The sequence below is a fragment of the Aspergillus nidulans genome, chromosome VII (assembly GCF_000011425.1).
Source record: "Aspergillus nidulans FGSC A4 chromosome VII".
NCBI classification, from domain to species: domain Eukaryota; kingdom Fungi; phylum Ascomycota; class Eurotiomycetes; order Eurotiales; family Aspergillaceae; genus Aspergillus; species Aspergillus nidulans.
In genome coordinates, this window is record NC_066263.1 from 3,501,124 (window position 1) to 3,514,022 (window position 12,899).

General features: G+C 51.2%; 3 protein-coding genes across 3 annotated transcripts, besides 1 other annotated feature; 1 reads left to right on the forward strand and 2 right to left on the reverse strand.

The window, feature by feature from the left end:
- Positions 1 to 12,899: part of a sequence feature (contig 1.38 569..233386(1)) that runs on past both edges of the window.
- On the forward strand, positions 540 to 3,491 carry ANIA_02324 (uncharacterized protein; the record flags this gene model as incomplete). Its single annotated transcript, XM_654836.2, has 8 exons — positions 540 to 656; positions 712 to 791; positions 842 to 1,762; positions 1,816 to 1,991; positions 2,051 to 2,204; positions 2,256 to 2,477; positions 2,534 to 2,689; positions 2,780 to 3,491. Exons 1-8 carry the CDS (start codon positions 579 to 581, stop codon positions 3,489 to 3,491), a joined length of 2,499 nt encoding a protein of 832 aa, XP_659928.2. The 5' UTR covers positions 540 to 578.
- Positions 3,571 to 6,129, reverse strand: ANIA_02325 (alpha-1,2-mannosidase family protein; the record flags this gene model as incomplete). Its single annotated transcript, XM_654837.1, has 5 exons — positions 3,571 to 4,033; positions 4,121 to 4,845; positions 4,936 to 5,366; positions 5,421 to 5,965; positions 6,029 to 6,129. 5 exons carry the CDS (start codon positions 6,127 to 6,129, stop codon positions 3,571 to 3,573), a joined length of 2,265 nt encoding a protein of 754 aa, XP_659929.1.
- On the reverse strand, positions 7,525 to 9,672 carry ANIA_02326 (LipA and NB-ARC domain protein; the record flags this gene model as incomplete). The annotated part of the gene is made up of 4 exons (XM_654838.1): positions 7,525 to 9,069; positions 9,118 to 9,429; positions 9,483 to 9,545; positions 9,598 to 9,672. The coding sequence occupies 4 exons, from the start codon at positions 9,670 to 9,672 to the stop codon at positions 7,525 to 7,527; spliced, it is 1,995 nt and encodes a 664-aa protein (XP_659930.1).

Consider the following 12,899-nt stretch of genomic DNA (forward strand, 5'->3'; position numbering starts at 1 on the left):
GAATTCCTTGGCCTGAGAAGAGGCCGCCCATTATTTCGACGAGGAGTGGGTTGGAGGGACTTGGAAGGTGGTCTAAGAGGGGAGTCAGCGGGTCGAGCAGTGTCGCTGGAGGTTCTAGGTTTAGCATACTTGCGATTGAGAACATGATTGCCTTACTGGTAGAAAAGCTGGTTGGTGTTTTTTTGTCACTCGTGGCCAGGAAATGAGTGCTTATATTTAGATAAGTTCGCTGCCCTGGAGAAAAAGAGGGCAGAGTTAACTGCGCCCTCAAAGTGATCTGACATCGCCTTAGATCTGTATGATCAATGAGTAATTCAGCACGCTTATCACGAGATAGATAATACATGCCCTGAGAATCGCTAGAGGTCCGAAATGGCCTATGCTGGGGAAGCGGAGTGAAGCTGTAGTCATGAGGACTCCACAACACAAACCTCTCCCCCACCTTTCTGGCTTCTGATCTCCGCATCACAGTTCCTTTCCTCTATCATTCTCTCATTTCCCTTCACCTTCCTAACTATCCACAATATCTGAAGGCTGCTTGACCACTCAACACCGATTTATAACTACTATCATGAAAGATGCCGTCCACCAAGACTTTTACAAGAAGAAGGAACGCCACCATGGCGTGTGTGTCATGCCGTGAGAGCAAGGTAAAGGTCAGTTCATCAGAGTGTTTCTAGCAACAATGCATGGAATTGCTGACAGATATAGTGCGACGGTGCGGAGCCGGCATGCTCCAACTGTGTCAACAGGAGTCGTCAATGCCGCTATCAAGCATTTGACAAGAGAAAGTAAGCGTCCTGCTCAACAGGACCCGACAACGCTGACAGGGGAACTACAGGCTGCCGCTCCGCGTAGCTATCGAGATACTATCGAGCAGAGTCAATCAGCTCTGCAGTTTTATTCGAGAGAACGGGTTGCAGCCGCCGCCAATGTTGCAAGAGAAAGATTCGGCCCTGAGGAAAGTTTTGGAGATGCTTGGGCTAGCTGAGATAAACTCATCCCTGATAGGGCAGGTCAAGAAGAAACTCCCGGAGATGCCCAATTCCATACAGGAATCTGGCTCTTCCCAGACAATTGACCTGGAAGGAAACAAGTCTGACGGCGTTCTCATGAACTCCAGGCAAAATCAGGATATCTCCACTCTGCCTCCTGTAGCCGAGAATGGCGCCCCTAATCTTCCTCCGTTCCAGGGCATACATCAAATTCAGCCAAACAGTAATCTGGCTTGGCATTTTGAACTAGGTATGGACTCAATTGTGACACCGGCTTGTCCAGATACGTACACCTTCCTCACTCAGAGATTCTCAAACGACCCATCACCCCCAGCATCCGAGGGAATGCCTGAAAAGTTTGCGCCCATCATCGCCGACGACGATCAAACATTGGTAGAAGAGTCCAGCAACAGGGTAGATATAGAAGGCCTAATCGATGAACTCTCCGACCGAGTGGGTACGCTCCAAGTTGGACCCGGAGGACAGACGCAATTCTATGGCCCAACCTGCACGTTCAACCTAGCGGATATGCTAGCTACTAACTCCGGAGTGAACATTGCTCAAACCTATGTACTGGACTGCTTGAGTCAACTCGGAAACCACAATGCTGTTCCGGCGGCTCTTGAAGAGCACCTGACAAATCTCTACTTCTGCTGGCAGGACCCGTCTTTCCATGTCGTGGATCGGAAAATGTACAACGCAGCCAAGGAAAAGTGGCATGTTGACGGGGACACCCCTTACTACTCTGAGTCGCTCCGGAATGCAATGTAAGTATATGCGCCTTTTAGAGTTTGGAGCATGCCGTCTCAATACCAATCAGATGTGCTTTAGGAGCTTCCTTCGAGACGCGCTACCACCCGGACTTCGTGACGTTTCCGAAATCACTGGTGGATTTCTTCGGCGATCGCGCAAAGGCCCTTCTTGAGGTTGAGCTGGACTGTCCCTGTGTAGCAACTGTTCAAGCCCTGGTTATCTGCAGCAGCTTCGAGGTCGGAAGTGGAAGGGAAGCGCGTGGATGGCTGTACAGTGGTACGTATCTTAAGCAAAATATATAGATATTCAGCTTATGCTCACAGGTATGGCCATCCGACTCGCTTTCAATCTCGCCCTACATCTCGATATGTCTTCTTATGTGTCTAGCGGAGTTATTACCAAAGTGGACGCGGACCTGCGGCAGACAGTGTTCTGGGCTGCGTATACAGTTGACCAGTGAGTTTATTCATGACTAGTCTCGACAACCCTCGCCTGACAAGATTCCAGCCAGCTAGGATTTTATCTCGGCCGGCCGTTCCGGACAAATATGGATGATGTAACCGTTGGCAAGCTTACCGCCAGGGCACGCCAAGAGGAACAAAATAGATGGATGCCATATACATCAGCAGGGCCTGTATGTGCCGAAATTGGTGTGCCAGACAATATGGAAGCCGTATGCGAAGAACAAATCAATCTCTGCGAGATAATGGCGCCAATTGGAGACTTCCTGTGAGCCTTTCCTGCCTATACACATTTCAACCAATATACCACTGACCGTATCCCAGATATGGGACCTCAAGTATTTCCAAAGCTGTCCTCCAACAAATTAACGAAAAGATTGTCACGAAGCTCTTTTCCTGGAAAGCTAACCTCCCATCACCCCTTCAAATCAAATTAGATGACCAGACAACACCATATACACCGCAAGTCCTCCTCCTGCAGTAAGTCAACCAACATCACAATCTTACACTGCCAGCTCCTGCAAGACTTATGAAGATAGTGCTAGCAACTAATAAAACACCACTGAAAAGCATGCAATACTACCAAAACATGATCTACGCCCACCGCCCCTGGATGTCCAAATCCAGTCTCCAGCCGCAACCCCCGCAAGGTCCTGGTTACGGCCACGCCCGCGAAATGTGTATCCAGTCTGCTCTAGCAATCGCCAGGATTCTTGTCATGTACGAGTGCCGGTATACGCTTCGCCGAATCCATACCAAGGCTGTGGCCATTACATCCTCTGCTGTGCTCTTGCTGCTCTTTGCAGCTGTGACGCAGTATCGCCCATGCAATGGAGATATCGGTGGTAAACATGGCGGTATTGGTGATGGTATTACAAAACACTTGAGTACATGTTTCCGCGCGCTGGATGAATTCTCCATCTCGTGGCCAAGTGCGGCAAGAGCGAAGGATTTGCTGCTGAGGTTGCAGCGGCGTTGGGAAATTCGGACGCGTTCTACTCAGGGGAGGAAAGACGGGACTGAAGGTTCCTTCGCAGAATTGGGGCAGTCATCTGCTTCCGATGAGCTTCATGGCCTAATCAGCAGGACCTCTGGTACATCAAGGAAGAACCCAGAGCCGCAAGCGATCAATGTCGACGTCGATACTGATTGGATGCTTATGCCGGATAGACAATCTTCTTTGAACAGCCGGTCTTTAGAACTCTACTCATTGCTCTCTAACCCTGTTACTATGTGTTCAGTACCTGAGAGCATGCAAAGATACACAAATGTTCATCATTGAGGTAACCTAGGCCATAGGGTTATCGTGAGAAGTTCACAACGAACAACGTCTCTTTAACCTATAAAGTGCAATCTACGCTCTATCCCGAGCTCTGTACCACAGCCATACTAGGTGGCACACCTTGGACGGAAGCAGGGCTTGGGGGAACTTCTCCAGTGAACCAATCACTTGGCTCAGCTCCGAGTTCAAACTCCAAAGTTCCTCCCTCGGCGAAGATATCATCCCACTCGAGCCAATTCTTTCTCCAGTTCTTCCCATTCACCTGCAAGCGCTGCACGAAAATAATCTCATCGCCGGTTCCATCTCCGCCTGTGGTGGTGACTTCTAAGGTCTTGCCATCACCCAGGTCGATTGTCAGAGATTCAAACCATGGAGAGTGGATGAGGAAGGTTGTTTGTCCGGTGACCGGGTACAGGCCGATCATATTCCAGAGAAGCCATGTCTGCATGGCGCCGGCGTCGCTGTTTCCTGGAAGGCCATTCACCCCGGTGTTGTAGTACGATTTTGCGATGCTGCGGGATTGCGCGACGGAGAGATCTTGTCTGTTGATGTAGTTGTACAGGTATGGGATGTTGAACATTCTAACTAGTTCAGCAGGCCTCTTAGGAAATAGAAGAGAGAAAACTCACGGTTCATTTGTTGGATCAAAGATAATTCCACTGGCACCACTTGCGCCATCAGTGAACATCGTATCCAAGCGCTCACGCATAGTCTTCTCGCCACCAGCCAAATCGATGATATACTGCATATCGTGGATGCTCGTCAAAGAGTATGCCCAGGAGCTCGCCTGGTAATACGGGTCCGCCCAGTATCCAGCGTCAGTTAGCGGATTAGTGTCAATGAATCCATCTTTATCACGAGGAACAACAAAGCCCGAAAATCCTAATGATGTGAGGTCTGGATTCCAGTGGTTTCTCCAGTTCCTGGACCGATTCAGGTACTTGTCCGCATCGTCATCCAGCCCAAGACCTGATGCCACCTGGTGCAGAGCAAAGTCGTTACAGGCATATTCAACGGCTCGGCTGACGGCGCGGGAGTAAGTAGGTGTAATGTATCCAAGGTCAATCCAGTCGGGCAGAGCTCCTCGACCCTCTTTCGTGGAGGAGTCACGGGCCATGGGGTCGACGGGATCATTCTCTGGGGTAACTTCAGCATCTGTTATCATTGCGCTATAGCCGTCCTCCCAATTGATGGCCCCGCGCACGCCCTTCACGTATGCGTCAGCGAGGACATTGTCTGCGTTCGAGCCGCCCTGCGTTCGGCCATTGTAGTTGGAAGAACGCCCGTCGGGGAGAAAACCGTCGAACCTCCAGATGTCAATCAGGGAACGAATCTGCTCTTCGTACGCCTTTGGCTGCAGGATGTGCATGAGTGCCGTCGCACAGCGGAAAGTGTCCTTCCTTACGGTTAGGGAACAGAACTTTCAAGCATCATGTATGCTTACCCAAAAGGTGAAGATATCCTGATAGTACGGCTCGTCCGATTCCCAGCCAGGGTTCTCGCCCGTTTGGTTCGTCGGAATCAGGTGCATAAAATAAAGAGATGAGTACAGGAGCGTAAGGCTGGTCTCGTTGGTGGTTGTTGTGGTCACCTTGGAGAAAACTGTCTCCTCCCATTCAGCCTGTGCATCATCGACGATGGATTCGAAGGATGCTTCATCGAGCTCATCATCAACATACTGGCAGGCCTTACTCGTGGAAATCCACGATATGCCTACTCGGGAAATAACCTCCGTATCATTAAAAGAGAAGACGCCCCCAACTCGTGTCGATCCCGTCGAAGAACTGGCGGATCCGCTCTCCTGTTCAATGCTGCCGTCTTCATCAGTGCCGGTATATACTCGGCTCATGTCGACGTCATTATCGAACCAGCCGCCTGAAAAGCGTTAACGATGAAGGGTGCAAGAATCAACATGGATGGGAGGCTTACAGAAGTAAATCGTCCAATCTGGCGAACGATTCCACCCATTATCATAAACCCCATGACCCGCATAATGGCCATCTGGAAAGACCGTGATGTTACCACCCTTATATTCCTGACTCAAGCCCTGTCCCCGGAACGATGGAAGCACATGAGATACATCAACCAGCACATGGTTTTCGTCGGACTCTGGGGGAAAGGTATACCGGTAAATCCCTGCATGGGCAGTCGCGCTCAATTCCACGGTGACCCCGTCTATGGTCTCCGCCTTGTAATATCCGACTTCTGCTTCATCGGTGCCGTTACGAGCAACAGTTATATTGGAAAGTGGATTGGTGATATTGCCGACGAGCGGTAATTGCGAGACGGTGCCGTACTTTGGGGCACCACCTGTCCCCTGCTCGTGCATCATGCTGAAACCGGAGAACTCACCGGAGGCTAGGTATCCGGAGTATGCATCTGTTGTGCCACTGAGCAGATCCGGGCCCAGCTTGACCATACCAAATGGCCTTGCGGCGCCGGGAAAGTTGTTACCGCCGCCTTCTGTCCCCATACTGTGGTCATAGTGTCAATCAAAATGTCCATAGCATCAGGATCAACATACGAAGCCGACTCACAACATATTAACATGGCCGCCCAGGAGGTCCACAGCCTCAACGACTGTCTGAAGCTGCGACAAAACAAAGGGAACCCCCCAACCCCAAGAGGTAGACTTCATGATGATCAAGCAAATCTCGACTCAATGTCTCGTTCTATACCCAACAAACAACAACCAAATATCCTTGAAAAGACCGACAGCCCGCAATAAAAATGCGCAACACGTCTACTACTTCGAGAAAACCCGCGCGCGGGGGATAACGATATAAAATAACGATAGCGATAACAATGCCCACCACTTCAGGTCCTCGGGACCGGGAATGATCAATTCAAACGAGTGTGTGTCCCAGATCCGATCAAGCAATTCTAAAAAAGCGCAATAACGAATGGACGATGCAGTGTCGAGGTCGAGGTCGAGCCAGCCAGTGCATCCTCGAGTCAGGTTCCCGTGGGCCACAGCTAGGCCACTTGACGTTGGGGGAGAGCGCACATGTCGGGCTCACGGGTATGTGTATGGCGCCGCCATTGGGTCGACGGTTAGACGGCCGGGTGGGTGATCTGCTGGAGAAGATGGACAAGGCGGCCGGGTGGATTTTTAAGGTGATCGGAATGATGGGGGCGGTTAGAATCAGTTAGGAAGGACCAGGAAAGGGATCAGCAATGTCACCGTGTTTGACTCCCCTTTTTGTCGTGACACGACAGTCGAGACGGGTTTCGACTTTCAATTCGGGCTTCGGCCAACATTGTCGCCGTGACTGTAACGGGACTGCAAGGAAAGGGCCCCGGTGGATGCAGGGGCACAGCAAGGGGGCTGTTTGTAAACTATGGTGGAAGGAGCTATTGAGCCCTAGGTGGATTTCTATACATGCTAGAACCAGCATTTGCGACTTGGAGACCACTGCAGAAGATCCTATGCAGCTTGAATTCTGAGCATTAATCTCTCTCAGAGACGCGAAGGGTCGTTTGCCCCTGCCCTGACCCAATCCCAATAATTAGCCTCCCTTCCAACCCTTGGAGTCCAATTCTAGCCATGCAGGAAGGCCAGGTGCACGCCATGAATGTCATGTCACACCGCGTCCGCAAGCACCAATGAGGGCGCGCTGATGTGCACATGGTCTATTCTCAGGTGGACAAGGCGGGACTATAACATCCAGGGACCACGATGGAAAGGGTATCAGCTGCGTCGATCAAAAGGTTTATCAGGGCAGCTGGTACTTTGCAGGCGTATCGTGGATTGTGACTTTAATGGATGATGCTCGATGGAGGGAATACCAGGAGGAAAGTGAGAGCTACTCGGACAGGTACACCTCCTTAGGTTTGCAGAAAGAATGCCCTGTTGGAGTAGGAATACCCCAGTTTGAACATGAAAATGACACGAGAGAGAGAGTTCCGCTCTGATATTGCACTGCAAATTCATTCAATCATCTGACAATTATCGCCTGGTTACCTTGGCATGTAGAATTCACCAAAACAATGATATACAACCCGTCTCCCTGAATTTCAAAATAAAAAGGGTCTACAACCGTCGAAAAGAGGACAAAATCTTCGCAAAGTCCGTTCCCGCACCACTACCGCCACCGATCCCCTGCAACAGGAGTCTTGGGTTGTTCATACGGCAGATTTGGTAGATAGTCTGCATTTCCTCAGGCACAGGCATCTCAGCAGCGCGATACGATGCAAATAGTCGTTCAAAATAAGGTTCCGCTTGTTGATATTGCTGCTGTGAGTAGTGCATTTTCGCGAGGAGGCTCAACACCGTTTGCACGTCAGGAGATCCGAGACCATGATTTCTCTCGGCCCAGCTTAGATATCGTTGTAGCCATGGCGAGGCTGCTGTGAGGTTGGCGCCATAGTCCGGTAAATACGGGTTGTATCCGTAGCTGTTACTCGATCCGCGCATGGCGAACATTATGCCCATAGCGCCGACAATGTTCATTGTCTCAGAGTGCTCAGGGCCGAGATACTCTTCTGCGGTGGCGAGGGCGCGCCGAAGCGTCTCCGACGAGGTGGAGCTGCCATTTGCGTCAAGCGCCTGCATCGCTCCGCTGATCCACAGGCCGCGAATAGTAAGGGGGTGATGCCGACCAAGCCGGCTGCTCAATTCCCGTACAATGGCTTCGATCGCTTCTCCTTGTGGGTCGGAGCCGGTGTACCGTCGGAGAAAGTGGTCCTCAGTGTTAGCCATGCGCTGGTAGAAAGCTTGTTCTGCTGTGTCCAGCACACTTGCGAAGTATAAGATGTGATTCGCCCCAAGAAGACGTTTGACGCTCTCGCTGTACTTGGTTATCGCCTGAATTGCTTCTGTGCGCTGACCGAGGTATGCGTAAGCCAATGCGACGCGCCGCCGAGTCTCAATAGTATCCAGATGGTCGTCGCCAATCTGCATTTGTTGCCGCGCCAGCACGTTAGAACAGATGGACTCGCCTTCTTGAGCCTTACCCAGGCGGAACAAGAATTCGCCCGCTATGCTCTCCGACTTCATTGCAAGTTCGTGTCGCCTGCCGAGCACCCGCTGAGAATTGTTGCACACCCAATCTGCCCATTCCTTTCCTTTGGCAAGGCACCCGGCCTCGAGCTCGATACTCGCCAGATAATAGCCCGCTAGCAAAGTGCTGTGGTGATCCTGTCCTAGAGTTCGGAGGTGCTCTTGAAAGATTGAATACTGCATACGTCTAGCGTCGTCCCATTTCCACTCATTCATATACTTCGCTACTTGAATCGACCGTGGATCTCTATCGGCCGGTTGGTAAATGGTCCCGATAACTTGGGCCTCATTTGGGTTTGGGGTTCGAGGGGGGCCTGCGTATGGCGTACTACTATTAAAATGCATTCGAGGTGGGAGCGGAGGGCCAGGCTTTGGTGAGTTAGGTGGTTGTGGGACAAATCCTCGCTCAGCTTCCAGGACCTGGTCTGCAATATCTCTGATGTTCCCTGAAATCAGCCTGTACATCGCTCCTCGACCGCTAACTTTGCACATCTGCGAATGGTCCGCGTCTAGCTTCAGAGTTGTTTCGCGTTGTCCCGGTAGGCCAAGAATGGCGGACTCTTCATCCACAACAAGCTGTTATGGTCAGCCAGAACTGATATCAGGGGGCGCAATGGAGCTTACATGGCTCACTGACGCCGGCCCACTGCCCCCTAGAAACACTTCTTTGCCCTCAACAAAGCTAACGATCTGATAGTCTTCAAGTTGTTGCTTGAAATGGCGAGACATGTCCCTAGTAAAGAGAGAATTCTCCTCTAGGCACTTGAGCAAGTCATTCTTGGCGTGGCCTTTGGAGACGAATTTCGCAACGTTAGCAGCGATTCTTCCCAGCTCAACGCCCTTGGCGCCTCGATGGGGGGTGCCAAAGAAGACAATGCCACAGGTGTCGGTGCGAATATGAGTGTACTTCCGATTTTCGTGAGCATTAAGCAGTGCCTGCAGCGGTCAGCACATGCTTTTCTCCAATCCCGGACTGTCGAGCAACGTACTTGTTTAACGACCAGGCCTCCCAGGCTGTGACAAACCCAGATTATCTTGGGGGCCCTCGCAGCCTAAATGGAAATCAGTCTCTGTAGAATCATGACAATTGTCCACTCTCCCTACCCTCTGCTCCTTCCGCTCCAGATCCACCAGATTCAGCAAGGTATCCGCATGATCCTTGATACTGGCAGTGGACATGGTTCTGGCATCGGTTACGGTGGAGTTGTAGCCGTAGACAAAGACGCGAGAGTGGTTGATGTCTCGCGGAAGAAGATCCCGCGGCCAGAACGTGCCATTTTCATGGGTCCAAGTCTGGAACGGGTGGTCATTGCGCGCGCGAGGGTTTAGCCCATGGACGAAGACGAAGCTGGCCAGCAACCAACATTGTTAGTACGGAGTAAAAGCCAGAGGCGTCGAGACTTACTCAATAAGCGGGGCCCCGGCTGGAGTATACACTCTCTCGAGAAAGGGATATTCCAAGTGCACAGTGGCCTGGAAAGTTAGCCGCCCGGTTGAGACATGACCAGGGGAAACAGTACATACCATCTCACGATAAAAAGGTCGCTTTCACGCCGCGGACGTGATGAAAAAGGGCTCGATACAGACGAGTCTCAGTCCTGGTGAGAAAGAGACTCATCTTCAGCCGCGAGAGACCTCGTCAGGTGATGAACGAGGCTGTTTCGCGGGGGAAGACGAGACGAGCCATCTTGCCCAATCGCTTGGCTGAGCCTGCTTATGGCCTTCGTGATCATGAAATGAAAATGGGACTGAGTCTGATGAAAAGAGAGCAAAAGCAGTAAGAAGAGGCGAGCGCAGGCTAATCAGACAGAAATAATGCTCTCATTGGAGTAGACCCCTGCCAGTTTCCTGTTCCGTCATCCTTGGCGCCTACTCCAACGATCTTGATCTTGCCTAGTTATCATCACTAGCAGACATTCACAGCCTTGCGGGATATGATGGGGCCAAACGATGAAAATCCTGGACGTAGCGCAGGCAAGGACCTGCTTCCTGAACGTGGCTAATGCAGGTTTGATTGCTGTCTCACTCTCACTCTCGCCCACTTCCAGACTCCCATTATCTGACAAGCTACAGCCTTCACGGTTGCTAAACTGCTGATGTGCCTGCCGATCGTCTGATCGGCCATTGCTAATAATGATGGAATCAAGCATTCGAATCCTGATTACCCTAAGCTCTTGTCACTCTTTGTCGATGGCGTTCGGCAACTTCCGCGCGAGAATCACTTTTACTATTTGCTGTTGTGTATACAACACTAGTAACACTGAGCCCGCGGGATCTTGAAGCCAGTGCACAGCCTCTTGGCTCTCAGACAATCTCAAGTTCGACAGCTGATGACTTCAGTGGGACGAGAGACCACGGCAGAATTTCGATTGCGATCCCGATTGTCCGTTCCATATATAGAGTCGAAATGGCGAGAATGAGGAAAGAAGCAAGAAGGGGTCTGTGGTTCATGCAGCAAGCAGTCTTGCCGATCGCGCAAACAAGGAAGCCCGCACCAACAGCAATTTTCCTGTTTAACCGACAGTTTGCCGTTGAGACAGCGTCGCCTTTTGTGCGAAACAACAAGATCCCGTAGCTCCATGTGCGCTGAGTATGTTCAGTCGTTGCTGTCTCTGGTGGGCCTCTTTAGAATGCTATTCTTCTATACCATTTCTGTCTTCTTTCTTCTGTATTCTGGCCTCGGCGCATCAGAACTCACGACTCTGGTGCGGACCTTTCCTTCTCTTATCAATGCCACGCAAAGCGAGCTTCAGGCCGGCCTCCGGCTCGGCTGCTTTAGCAGTACAGATCTTGTTAAGGTCTGTATCTATCCATTAATATTTTCATGTCGTGCTTATACGGCAACCAGGCCTATACCGCACGTATCCGCGAGGTCAACTCAAGGCTCAATCCCGTTCTGGAGATCAACCCGGAAGCCATGACGATTGCAGAGCAACTTGATCTGGAGAGACAGCAAGGAACGACCCGTGGGTACGTCAGATTGCATTGCTCTTGCTTGACCGTAGCCAGTTGACATCAAACTAGCCCTCTTCATGGGCTCCCGATACTTGTCAAAGACCTCATAGGAACATTTGACCAAATGGACACAACTGGTATGTGCTCGACTCGACTCACAATGACGGAGGTGATGGAGTCTCCCACTGACACATCGCTGTCCCAGCCGGCTCCTATGCCCTTGTTGGGGCAAAGGTCCGAGCCGACGCCACGGTTATCGTAAATCTCAGAAAAAGTGGTGCGATAGTACTCGGCAAGACAAGTCTGTCGGAGTGGGCAAATACTCGCTCTACTAACTCCTCGAATGGGTGGAATGCTATAGGCGGCCAGACCTATGCTGCTTATTATGAGGAGCAGGATCCAAGCGGGAGCTCGAGTGGCAGCGCAGTAGCTGCTGATTTGGGTCTCGCGTTTGCAACACTGGGAACCGAGGTGAGTGATATGCTCTTTCTGTTACTAGTTTCTGCTAATTCACCTCAAGACGTCTGGTAGTATAATACTTCCAGCCGAGAAGAGTAATATTGTTGGTATAAAGCCGACAGTCGGTCTGACGTCGCGATACATGGTGGTGCCTGTCAGCGAGCACTTGGATACAATTGGACCGATGGCTAGGACTGTCCGTGATGCGGCCCTCGTCCTACAAGCCATTGCAGGACAAGATGCGAACGACAATTATACATCAACTTCGCCGTTCCAAACAGGAGTTCCCGAGTATGCCGCAGCGTGTGATATGGCTGGGTTGCAAGGAAAGCGGATAGGCATCCCTCGAAATGTCCTCGAAGCGCTCTTTCGCATGCGCCATGGCATGGCCAGTCCAATTATATCCTCGTTCGAGAAGGCTGTTGAAATAATCAGAGACGCAGGTGCAACTATCATCGACGACGCGAATTTCACAGCTTATGAATCCTACCTGAAAAGTGACGCTCCATCAAAGGTGATAGCAGCAGATATCCTAAGTGGCTTCGCAACCTATCTCTCCGATTTGTCTAGCAATCCAAACAATCTTCGTGGACTGGGGGACATTCGCAACTTCACGCAGCAAAGCGCTGAAGAGGACTATCCGGCGAGGAACACGCAACAGTGGGACAGGGCGCTTTTTGCTGGAATCAACAATTCATCTCCAGATTTCTGGCCCCTTTACCAGCAATCTCTACGCTTCGGCGAAGAAGGGGGTCTGTTGGGTGCGCTGGCACGGCATAATCTTGACGCTGTAGTCCTGCCTTCATCCTTGGCATCAGATATACCCAGTATTGTTGGTACGCCAGTCATTACCGTTCCATTTGATTCGTTCCCCGCGAATACGTCCGTTCTGTATAACGGTCGTGGGGATCTCGTCGACGCTGCTCCGGGAATTCCATTAGGAATCAGCTTTCTAGGACCGAGATGGAGCGAGGAATCACTCATCGCAATGG